The 12,607-nt window shown below is 46.3% G+C and overlaps 1 protein-coding gene across 3 annotated transcripts in view; it reads left to right on the top strand.

Annotated features, from left to right (window-relative positions):
- LRCH3 (leucine rich repeats and calponin homology domain containing 3) overlaps positions 1-12,607 on the top strand; it is a 123,063-nt gene that overhangs the window by 36,021 nt on the left and 74,435 nt on the right. For all 3 annotated transcript variants that reach the window (XM_039369918.1, XM_039369917.1, XM_039369916.1), the window contains exon 2: positions 7,694-7,838. In XM_039369918.1, coding sequence (XP_039225852.1) covers positions 7,694-7,838 — 145 coding nt within the window. The remainder of the gene's footprint in view (positions 1-7,693; positions 7,839-12,607) is intronic.

Raw genomic sequence — 12,607 nt, 5'->3', positions numbered from 1 at the left:
CAACAAGATTTATTTATTTTATTTTTTAAAAAAATAGGATAAATAAAAACATAAAATCAAATAGGGAATCTTACCCATCTGGGACACAAGCTGCTCTTCGTTGACAGAGAAACGACATTTGGATTGAAAGAACCAAATCTTTGGTTCTTCTACAGCAGTGGTTCTCAACCTGTGGGTCGGGACCCCATTTGGGGTCGAACGACCATTTCACGGGGGTCGCCAAACAAGGCTGTCCGCCATTTTTTCCCCCTTTTCTTTGGCCACGCCCCTGGTACCCAGTGATGTATAAGTGGTTGGGGGTCACCACAACATGGGGAACTGTATTATGGGGTCGCGGCATTAGAAAGGTTGAGAACCACTGTTCTACAGTTTTTTTTAAGAAAGAAAAATCAGAAAGAGATCTATTTAATTTCTTCTTCAAAATGAAAAAAGGTCTTTTGCAGTCACGACATAAGCCTAAGACTGAAAACCAGGCTTGTCAGATGCTCTATTTTTCCTATCCATGAGTAGAGAGTTGGTCTCTGACAGAAGACCACTTGAAGAGACTAGAAGCATTTGAAAGCTGGATTTACAGGCGGCTGTTACACATAAGCTGGGCTGACAAGATCAGAAATGAGGAGGGGATAAGCTACCCGGGAAAGCCAATCAATAATCAAAACAATTAAAAAATGAAAATTAGAATATTTCGGACATGTGATGCGACACCCAGAAAAATACGGCCTGCTCCATTTAATCCTCCAGGGAAAGATGGAAGGCAAACGAGGTCCAGGCAGAAGAAGAACATCGTGGCTTCAAAATCTAAGGACTGGTTTGGACAAAACTCAGCAGCTCTTTTCCGTGTAGCTGCTGATAAAAGCAGGATCGCCAACGTCCAATAACGGATATAGCACAAGAAGAAGAATTAACATTCAAGATAGTAGCCGGTACGGGTAGTCCTTGATTTACAACAGTTCGTTTAGTGACCGTTTGAAGTTACAACAGCACTGGAGAAAGGGAGTTACGATCATTTTTCACACGGCCGTCGCAGCATCCCCCGGGTCATGTGATCAGAATTGTGATGCTTGGCAATTGGTTCATACTTAATGACGGTTGCAGCGTTTCCCCCCAGGGTCACGTGATCACCCTTTGCAACCTTCTGACAGATTCACTTAAGCACCCTGTTAAGAACTTAAGAACTGCAGTGATTTCCTTAACACCTCTGGCAAGAAAAGGTCGTAAAACGGGGCAAAATGCACATCTGTCTCGCTGAGCAACAGAACTGTGGGGCTCCACTGTGGTCATAGGTCGAGGATTACCTATACCAGTGATGGCGAACCTTTTAGAGACCGAGGGCCCAAACCGCAACCCCAAAACCACTTATTTATCGCAAAGTGCCAGGACCGCATCAGCATTGTGGTGTGTCCTCAAGGGGGCGGGGCGTGGCCCACGGGGTGGGCGTGGCTGCAGTCGTCACGGCAGACTGGGTGGGCGTGGCTGGGGTGGGCATGGCCACCTCGATGTTGCTCATGGGGGGGGGACGCCTGTGGGAGCCGGGCAGGGTTGGGGGAGATCCAGGGGGTCTCTGGCGGGTGGGGCAGTGGGCAGGAGGCCTAGCATAGATGGGGGGAGGCACACAATCCTAGCTGGGACTGGGGGGACCATGGTGCCGATGGGGATCCAGCTTTCCCTGCTTGGGGTGGCCTTTGGCTTGCTGGGTGTGGGCGTGCTCTACCACCTCTACTCGAGCTTGCTAGCTGGCCGCTTCGCCTCCTTTGTGCTGGGTGGGGCTGCTGCTCCAGGTGGCGGTGGCAGCCTAGTGGACCTGCAGCGCGCGTGCCCACAGAGAGGGCTCTGAGTGCCGCCTCTGGCACGCGTGCCATAGGTTCGCCACCACTGACCTATACTGTTAGGTGTAAACGGGGTAAAAGAGTGGGCTAGAGCAGGGCTTTTCAATCAGTGGTACGGGTCCCACCTGTGGTCCATTGGCACCTGGCAGGGGGTACGCGACCATCCTAGAAAAATGGTAGCAGGGGAGGGGAATGAGCTGAACTGGGGGCAGCACCGCACAAGCCTGAGCGAGAGACGGCTGGAGCTGCAGGGCTGTCAGGGCTCAGCGGAAGCGCCAGGATCAGTGCTGCTTTCCAGCTGATCGGCGCTTCTTCGGGACTGTCAGGGCTCAGCGGAAGCGCCAGGATCAGCTCCAGGCTCCAGCTGGAGCTCAGCGCTGATCCTGGTGCTTCTGCTGAGCCCAGAAGAAACGCCAATCAGCTGGAATGTTGCAGCCTCTCCAGGGTCTTGTGATTTACATTCAGATGCTTGGCAACTGATTCATATTTATGACTGTCACAGTGTCCCAGGGTCATATGAAGGGACCAAAACCTGCTGCAACCACCCAGCAGACATGGAATAAAAACCAAACACCCCCAACCCCACCTCCACTGCCAATCCTCAACAGAAATGCTCACAACAATGAAAACCTCGGACAGGAGGAAGAGCACGGCCAGGCGGGCAGGCAGGTGTCTTGCTCAGCTGTGGCTTCGGGGGCACTTTTTTCAGTGCCACTATAACTTCGAACAGTCAACTAAGCGAACTGTTGTAAGTCGAGGACTACCTGTACTTTATCCTTTTTTTCCTTTTTTTTTTTTTTTTTTTTTTTTGGTCATCAAGTTTTTGACACTTTGCTAGGCGACTGGTGGTCCTCAGATGTTGCCATATCCAAAAAGTGGGACAATGGGTGAAAAGGTTGAAAAGCCCTGGGCTAGAGAAATGCTGTTGCTTCGGAAGTGGATTTAAATTGTGTCTTTTCGAAGCCATCCTAGCATTCCTACGTTGATCAGCGCGAAGGAAGGCATGAAGTCATCCCGCTCTTGTATTTCAGGAAATCCTCCAAGCGTGGGGCTGCGCAGTATTTATTGCAAGAGACTTTGTTTCAACCCTTGCCACGCAAAAGGAGGAAAATATTCAGGCAAATCATTATTGAGTCCTCTGCCTTGATCCTTTAGCAGTGAAGACTTAAGGCAGTGGTTCTCAACCTTTTTAATGCCGCGACCCCCAACCGGTCGTAAGTCGAGGACTACTCAACTGATCGTAAGTCGAGGACTACTCAACGGGTGCAGCACCGTTTGCAGAACGGGACTTTTGGCGGGCTCAGCAGGGCAGAGACAGCCTGGACAATTCCTATTGGCTTTTGAAAGCCAATAGAATTAGACTCTATTCAAGAGAGTCTATTCTATTGGCTTTCAAAAGCCAATAGAATAAAAGGGAGTAGCACAGCTAAGGAAAAGGGGGAAAAAATGGCGGACTGCGTTGTTTGGCGACCCCCGTGAAATGGTCGCTCGACCCCAAATGGGGTCCCGACCCACAGGTTGAGAACCACTGACTTAAGGGGATGGAGGGGGAAAAAAAAGAAAAGGAAGGAAGGATCAAAGGAAGGAAGGAAAGCCAACATCATTTGGAATTTGGGTTGAAATATTGAGCCCAGGGGTGGGAGAGAGAGAGCGGAGCCTACGGACAGATGCCTGTGTCTATTTATCGGATGCCATTTATCCTTCCGACGGCTGAAATCCGCAACAACCCAATTCCAACTTCTCGGGCAGCCTTTTAATATGGGTGAGCGTGAAATGAGAAACACCTTTTGGTTCGGGCTCCAAACAAAACAGTCTCCTTTCAGTGGTTCCAATGTAAGATTCTTGAGTTTGCGTTGTTCCAACAAAATAAAACAGCAGCGGCTTGAACGGTTAGTCCAGGGGTGGGCAACCTTGGCTCTTTTATGACTCGTGGACTTCAACTCCCAGAAGTCCTCAGCCAGCCATGCTGAGGGGAAAGGGAGAGGTTTCCAAGCTGAGCTATGCCAGCTCAGGAATTCTGGGAGTTGAAGTCCACCAGTCATGAAGGGGCCATTGTTCCCCCATGCTGGCTGAGGAATTCTGGGAGTTGGTCCACAAATCATGAAAGGGCCATAGTTCCCTCACGCTGGCTGAGGAATTCTGGGAGTTGAAGTCCGCAAGTCATGAAGTGGCCATTGTTTCCCCCATGCTGGCTCAGGAATTCTGGGAGTTGAAGTCCGCAAGTCATGAAGGAGCCATTGTTCCCCCATGCTGGCTCAGGAATTCTGGGAGTTGAAGTCCGCAAATCATGAAGAGGCCTTAGTTCCCCCATGCTGGCTTGGGAATTCTGGGAGTTGAAGTCCACGAGTCATAAAAGGGCCAAGGTTGCCTACCCCTGGGTTAGTCCATAAAAGACACAATGGGTGAAGGTAGTCCTTGCGTTAAGACCACAGTTGAGCCCCAGATTAGTGTTGCTAAACGAGACCATTGTGAAGGGAGGTTTGCCCCATTTTATGACCTTGCCACCATTTTTAAGTGAACCCCTGCAGTTGTTAAGTTTAGTAACAGGGTTGTTAATGGGCTTCTCCCATTGACCTTGCTTGCCAGAAGGTCGCAAAGAGGGATCATATGGACCCCCCCCCCCAGGACACGGCCATTGTTCCAGATAAGTGCCTGAGTTTTGATCACGTGACCACAGGGATGCTGCAACTGTCATAAGTGTGAAAAACGGCCATACGTCGCTTTTTTCAGTGCTGTTGTAACTTTGAATGGTCACTGTACAAAGTATTGTAAGTTGAGGACTCCCTTGATTCAGAAAAAGCCCTTACTGCCTTTTGTTCAATAAGAATGGGTGGCATAGCCATCCAGATTCCTATCTTTTGCTGAACTTTTATGAAAGTTGGCCAAAAGTATGATGTTTAAAGATCAATTTAAAATGCCTGTTGGCTGTGCTTCCTGAGAGTGATAGGGCGATGTGGTCCAGCTTACTCGCTGGCCATCTGGTTTACGGCGAGTGAATTTTTTTATTTTTCAGCTAAATTTGCCGTATGGCCCTAAGCTATATTGCGATTGGTTTTATTTTTGGAAACCTTTCATCTTGTTGCAGCACCTAGTCATTGTGTTGACAATGACCGCTGAAATTGAAACTTCATTGTGGAATGGAAGTATTGGGCTTGGTCTCACAATCAGCCAGATGTTTAGACTGGATTTTGGCGTTTTTCTACATCTGTCAAGTCCCTCCCAAGGACCTTTGACGGGCAGATGTTCTGGTTTGGTGGGGTTAAAGGGATCGTCGCGGGATGGAGACTGCTCTGATGTAAAGCTATGTTTTTCAGTTGACTTGACAGCGATTTTGTCAATGCTGATGGTGTTCAAGTGGTGTTCCAGATGTTCTGAAATTGCACCCAGGGCACCTATCACCATTGGTAGTGTCTTAGCTTTCTTTTGCTACAGTCGTTCTACTTCTATTTGCAGGTCTTCATATTTTGTGATTTAGTATTAGGGTTCATCACATGGGATTTGGTGTTTTGATCCAACAACAACAACAACAATAATAAAGTTGGAAGGGACTGTGGAGGTCATCTAGTCCAACCCCCTGCTCAGGCAGGAAACCCTGGCCTATACCATTTCAGACAAATGGCTGTCCAATCTCTTCTTAAAAACTTCCAGTGTTGGAGCATTCACAACTTCTGGAGGCAGGTTGTTCCACTGGTTAATTGTTCTAACTGTCAGGAAGTTTCTCCTTAGTTCCAGGTTGCTTCTCTCCTTGATGAGTTTCCATCCATTGCTTCTTGTCCGGCCTTCAGGCACTTTGGAGAAGAGCTTGACTCCCTCTTCTTTGAGGCAGCCCCTGAGATACTGGAACTCTGCTATCCTGTCCCCCCTCGTCCTTCTCTTCATTAAACTAGACATGCCCAATTCCTGCAGCAACTGTTCCTTGTATGTTTTAGCCTCCAATCAAGCCCTTTCCAAAGACTTGGGATATACAGATGCTGCAATTTGATGGTGTTAAAGGTATCACTGCGGGACGTGAGCTATTCCAAGACAAGCTGCCTTTTGACGGATGGAAATTTTGGTTTTGGCAATGCCGACGTGTTGAAATTGTGCTCCAGATGTTTTGGGATTAAACCTAAGGCACTTATTACCATTGGAACTACCTGTGACGTCTTTTGCCATTGTCGTTCACCTTCTGTTTTGCAGGTCTTTGTGCTTTGTTACCTTTTCCAGTTCTTTGTCTTCTGATCAGCTGTGTCTAGGTACTGTCATGTCCACTATCTAGACCAGGGGTCCTCAAACGTGGCCACTTTAAGACTTGTGGACTTCGACTCCCAGAATTCCCTGATCCTAATGCATTCTTGTTAGAGAATTTTAATTTCTCTGTTGGTGAAAAATAAATCAGAAGCTCTCACAGTTGACTGCATTTAGCTGATTCAAAATAACTTCTTTATATTTATATCAAAATATTTACAATACCATACGTTCTTCTTTACAGCAACATAGCTCAATTGAAGACTTCTTACAGAGAGATACAGAGACAAACCAGAGACTGAAAATTCAGCTCCTAACTCAATACTTTTTGCACAGACTCAGTAGCACTTTTTTCACATTGGCTGACTGCGTTACCACATGACTCTTCCTGCTCATGAATATTCCAACAATTCTTTTAGATGTGCATCCCCATTGTGGCCTGCTTACTCTCTTATAATCCCTTTCTCTGTAGTCTCTCCAGTCTAGGAGGCAGGAGGAAAGTAATAGGCATGGCTGGCTGGGGAATTCTGGGAGTTGAAGTCCACAAGTCTTAAAGTGGCCAAGTGTGAGGACTTTGTTGTCCTCCTTATCAACACTTGTTAAGTCTGGGGTGCTGTGTGACAGGTGCTTGTCTGTTTCAATCCTAAAGACCCAGAGCACTTCAGCCTATTATTATCACAGGTATTCCTTGACTAGCAACCATTAATTGGATGACTGTTTGAAGTTACAAAGGGCACTGAGAAAAGTTTTCCCGCTTAATGACGGTTGCAGTGTCCCCAGGGTCACGTGATCAAAATTTGGATGGCTCATATTTATGACAGTTGCAACGTCTGGGCTCCTATGATTCTGACAAGCCAAGCCAGATTCACTTAACAGCCAGGTTACTAACTTAACAACTGCAGTGACTCACTTCACAATTGGGGCGAGACAGGTCCTAAAATGAGGCAAACCTCACTTAGCAACTGTCTTGCTTAGTAACAGAAATTTTAGCCTCAGCTGTGGTCGTAAGTCGAGGACTACCTGCACTGTGGTTCAACCTGCCTCCAGAAGCAGTGAATGCTCCAACACTGGAAGTTTTAAAGAAGTTTTTAAACTGGACAGCGATTTGTCCGAAATGGTGTAGGGTTTCCTGACTGAGCAGGGAATTGGACTAGATGACCTCCAAGGTCCCTTCCAACTTATTATTATTATTGATCCTCGCACAGTCAGCCAGATGTTCAGACTGGATTTGGCATTTTGTCTACCTATCGAGTCCTTACCAAGGACCTGGGATAGGCAGATGTGGATGTTTGATGGTATTACAGGTATCGTCTCAGGATGGAAGCAGTTCCTAGTAAGGCCACTTTTTGCAATTGACTAATAGTGAATTTGTCAATGCCAATGGTGTTCAAGTGGTGCTCCAGTTGTTTTGGGATTTTATTATCATTATTATTATTATCATTATTATTATTATTATTATTATTGTGGTTCGTCGCACAGTCAGCCAGATGTTCAGACTGTATTTGCCATTTTTGTCTTATCTATTGAGCCCTTCTCAAGGGCCTGGGATGGGCAAATCTGATTATTATTGTTATTGTTATCCCATCTAAATCTTTATGTGGTTATTCTCACTTGGTTCATCCTCTTTATTTCTCTTTCAGATTTATCACGGAACCGACTCTCCGAGTTGCCACAGGAAGCGTGCCTCTTCGTTTCCCTCGAAAGCTTGAATTTGTACCAGAATTGCATTCGTTATATTCCAGAAGCCATCCTGAATTTGCAGTCCTTGACGTTTTTGAATATCAGGTAATCATGTCCTACCACCCCTCTTCCTGCTACGCCATCCTTGACTGCCAAAAAAGCCAACACAGTCCTAGGCTATAGGTGGTACCTTGCTCAATAGTAGCAACTGTGAGAGGGACCTCTGAGTCCTAGTGGACAATCCCTTAAATGGGAGCCAGCTTTGTGCTGCAGCTGCCAAAAAAGCCAACATGGTGCTGGGCTGCATTAACAGAGGGATAGAATCAAGATCAGGTGAAGTGTTGATACCGCATTATAACGCCTTGGTAAGGCCACACTTGGAATTCTGCAGCCAATTTTGCTCACCACGATGTAAAAAAGATGTTGAGCTCTGGAAAGAGTGCAGAGAAGAGCAGCAAAGATGATCAGGGGACTGGAGGCTAAGACATATAAAGAACGCTAGCTGGAATTGAGTATTCCTAGTTTAATGAAAAGAAGGACTAAGGGGTGTCATGATAACAGTGCTCCAATATTTGAGGGGCTGCCACAAATAAGAGGGTGTCCACCTGTTCTCCAAAGCAGCAGAAGGCAAAACAAGAAAGAATAGATGGGAACTAATCAAGGAGAGAACCAACCTAGAACTAAGAAATTTCCTGAGAGTTTAGAACAATTAACCAGTGGAACAACTTGCCTCTAGAAGTTGTGGTGCCTCAACACTGGAGGTTTTTAAGAAGAGATTGGACAGCCATTTGTCTGAAATGGTGTAGGTGTAGGTCAGGGGTAGGCAAACTGGGCTTTTTTATGACTGGTGGACTTCAACTCCCAGAATTCCTGAGCCGGCCATGCTGAGGGGAAAGGGAGAGGTTTCCAAGCTGAGCCATGCTGGCTCAGGAATTCTGGGAGTTGAAATCCATGAGTCATAAAAGAGCCAAGGTTGCCTAGCCCTGGTGTAGGTTCTCCTGCTTGAGCAGGGGATTGGCTCAGGAATTCTGGGAGTTGAAGTCCACAATTCACAAAAGGGCCAAGTTTGAAGACCCCTGCGTTATTATCAGGAAGACTGTTGCTCTAACTAGCCTGCTTTCTGCATTTATAGCAATATCTCTGCTTTTCCAGATCTGATTCATATGAATCATTGGAGTGCAGCCTAAGGTTATTATTCTGCATTTATATTTCAGGAGTAGAACTTTGTGAACAATAAACCCACTGTAACGTTTCTGTATTAACAACGTTTCTAATTTGTTTCCGGTCTTAATCCGGGACGCTGCCTTAATGGCTGAAGTCCTAAACAGTTCGGTCTATGTTGTATAAAATGCTGCCTCTTCGTTTTAACAAAACATGCCCGAAGCAAAATATCTGTTTTGAAAGATTTTCTGTGTAAGGGGTTTGTACAAAAACCGTTTCATATTTCAAAAAGCCGTTTTAAGTGACCTAAATGAGAAAGAAAACTCATGTTTCCTGGTCCAAACTGCGCAAACTCTTCCAGATTTGAAAATAGCCCTTTTAGAGCCCAGGGCGTGACGGAAACGCCGGTGTTTCAAAAGTTAGTTTGGAAGTGGGAGCAAAATACGCTGTTTCGTTCTGATCCTGGAACAAAACTTGCCTGATCTGAGCAGTGGCATTTCAAGTGATCTTGTCCTTCAGTTGTACAGGCAGTCCTCGACTTACAACCGTCCAGTTAGTGACCGTTCAAAGTTACAACGGCCCTGAAAAAAGGGACGACCGTTTTTCACATTTATGACCGTTAACAGCCTCTCCACGGTCAGGTGATCAAAATTCATATATTTGGCCACTGGTTCATATTTATGACGGTCAGAGTGTCCCCAAATCATGTGATCCACTTTTGAGACCTTCTGGACAAGCAAAGTCAATGGGGAAGCCAAGGTCACTTAACCACAATGTTGCCAACTTAACAACTGTAATGATTCACTTAACAAGTGTAGCAAGGAAGGTTGTAAAATGGAGGAAGTCTCGCTTCACAAATGTTTCACTTAGCAACCTAAACGTTGGGCTCAGTTGTGGTCGTAACCCGAGGACTTGCCTGTATTCTTGAAACGGGACATTCCGAAGATGACATAAGGCCATTTCAAGCCTTCTGCATTCGAAATAAAACATGAGTGATTTGAGTGTTTTCTTGATGAAATGGGGCCGGCTTGACTGGTCCACTTAAATAGGAGCCAGCCGTGGGCTGCAGCTGCCAAAAAAGCCAACGCAGTGCTAGACTTCATTAACAGAGGATAGAATCAAGATCACGTGAAGTATTAATACCAATTTACAACACCTTGGTAAGGCCACACTTGGAATGCTGCATCCAGTTTTGGTCACCACGATGTAAAAAAGATGCTGAGACTCTAGAAAGAGTACAGAGAAGAGCAGCAAAGAGGATTAGGGGACTGGAGGCTAAAACATACAAGGAACGGTTGCTGGAATTGGGAATGTCCAGTTTTATGAAGAGAAGGATGAGAAGGGACATGATAGCAGTGTTCCAATCTCTCAGGGGCTGCCCCAAAGAAGAGGGAGTCAAGCTATTCTCCAAAGCGCCTGAAGGCAGGACAAGAAGCAACGGGTGGAAACTCATCAAGGAGAGAAGCAACCTGGAACTAAGGAGAAACTTCCTGACAGTTAGAACTATTAACCAGTGGAACCACCGGCCTCCAGAAGCGGTGAATGCTCCAACACTGGAAGTTTTTAAGAAGAGACGGGACAGCCATTTGTCCGAAATGGTCTAGGGTCTCCTGCCTGAGCAGGGGGTTGGACTCGATGACCTCCAAGGTCCCTTCCAACTTTATTATTATCATCATCATCTAGTTTTGAGTGGGTCTGTTTCATTCCACACCTGAAACAAAACATATTTTCCTGCTGTGCAGATTCCTTCTTCCACAGAAAAATTTAAAGCCCAACTAATTTGGGACACCTCTTTTTTGACGATTCTTCATCTGGGGAAAACATGTTGGGTCTGTTCTCTGTTTAGCTTTAGGCAGGCTGTTTCAATTGTCAGACGGTTTTCCATGGATTAGGAATGCTGCCTCAACTTTTCAACTTCTTTTTTTTTTTTTCCTGGCAATAACCATTTGTTTTCTAAAATTTTGGGACTTTTCGGGGCCGAATGATGTAGGTAAACACTGCTGGTTTTGCACTTATGTCTTTGGACATCATTATCCTGCAGTGGAGATCCTTGCTGATTTGATTGCAGAGTTTTATACCCCCCCCTACAGCAATATGCTCTGTTCAGTGAAAAAGTGTTTCGTATAAAAGGTGTTTTGTTTTGTATCAAGAGCAGGCGAGGTAGTAAGATCACACTTGGAATATTGTTTGGAGTTTTGGTTGCCATGATACAAAAAAGATGTTGAGACTCTAGGGGAAAAAAAAAGTGCAGAGAAGAGCAACAAAGATGATCAGGGGGCTGGAGGCTAAAACATATAAGGAATGGTGGCTGGAATTGGGTATGTCTAGTTCAGGGGTAGGCAACCTTGGCTCTTTTATGACTCCTGGACGTCAACTCCCAGAATTCCTGAGCCAGCGTGGGGGAACTATGGCCCCTTCATGACTCGTGGACTTCAACTCCCAGAATTCCTGAGCCAGCCATGCTGAGGGGAAAGGGAGAGGTTTCCCAGCTGAGCCAGGCTGGCTGAGGAATTCTGGGAGTTGAAGTCCACCAGTCATAATAGAGCCAAGATTGCCTACCCCTGGTCTAGTTCAATGAAGAGAAGGACGAGGGGGGACATGATAGCAGTCTTCCAGTATCTCAGGGGCTGCCCCAAAGAAAAGGGAGTCAAGCTCTTCTCCAAAGTGCCTGAAGGCAGGACAAGAAGCAACGGATGGAAACTAATCAAGGAGAGAAGCAACCTAGAACTAAGGAGAAACTTCCTGACAGTGAGAACAATTAACCAGTGGAACTCCTTGCCTCCAGAAGCGGTGAATGCTCCAACACTGGAAGCTTTTAAGAATGGACAGCCATTTGTCTGAAAGGGTACAGGGTTTCCTGCCTGCGCAGGGGGTTGGACTAGAAGACCTCCACGGTGTCCCTCCCGACTCTGTTATTCTGTACTCCAGCTAGCTGCCAAAGAACCAGGGTTTGTCTTAACTCGATCTTCGGGCGATTTAGTTCTGCCTTAACGTCTTTTGTCTTTTTACAGCAAGTTTCCTTTCAAATTAAAAAAAAAAAAAAAAAGGATGTGAGTCAGAGGACAACTTCCGATACTGCTTCCCTTCAAAATGTTTGTTTTGTGCTGCTGGCTGGCCTTGGGTAAACAGGGAAGGCTAAGGATCCTTCTCTTGAAAGCAATTTTGTGTCGAAAGGATCCCAGGACCCCGGTGCGTTTCTGGTGGGCTGCCGGTGCCGTTTCCTTTCCAAAGGCTCCTCTTGAGATCCTGCAGGGATCCACTTAAACAGCTGTGAGTTTCAAGCTCGGCGATGGTGTGTGTGTGTGGCTTCTCCCAAAGAAGCAGAGCTGGCTGGGAAGAAAACAGATCCTGACATTTCCTGAGACTTTGGAGACGGCTCGGTAGCAGGGGAGGCCTTCGAACGCCTCGGTGCTGACTTTCCACGAGGCCGGCGTGTTGTTGTCAGCCTCCATTTTGGCTTCCCTAGAAGCCAGCAGACAAATGGCAACACCAAACGTTGTGGTGGATTGAGAGCCCGCTTTGCCCCAGTCCTTTATTTTTTTTACAACTCATTCGTTCGGTTTCTTATCCACCGTGATCTCAAGACAAACGCAGGCCGCGTAAAGCATCCGTGGTAAATTTATATAGTTGGATTTTGATCCAGGCTTTCTTGCTGTAGAACAGTGCTTCCCAAACTTGACAATTTTAAGGCATGAGGACTTCAACTCCCAGAA

This window comes from Crotalus tigris, unplaced genomic scaffold, assembly GCF_016545835.1.
Source record: "Crotalus tigris isolate CLP2741 ecotype Arizona unplaced genomic scaffold, ASM1654583v1 scf7180000021321.634910, whole genome shotgun sequence".
NCBI classification, from domain to species: domain Eukaryota; kingdom Metazoa; phylum Chordata; class Lepidosauria; order Squamata; family Viperidae; genus Crotalus; species Crotalus tigris.
This window is presented reverse-complemented; position numbering and strand designations above follow the sequence as displayed.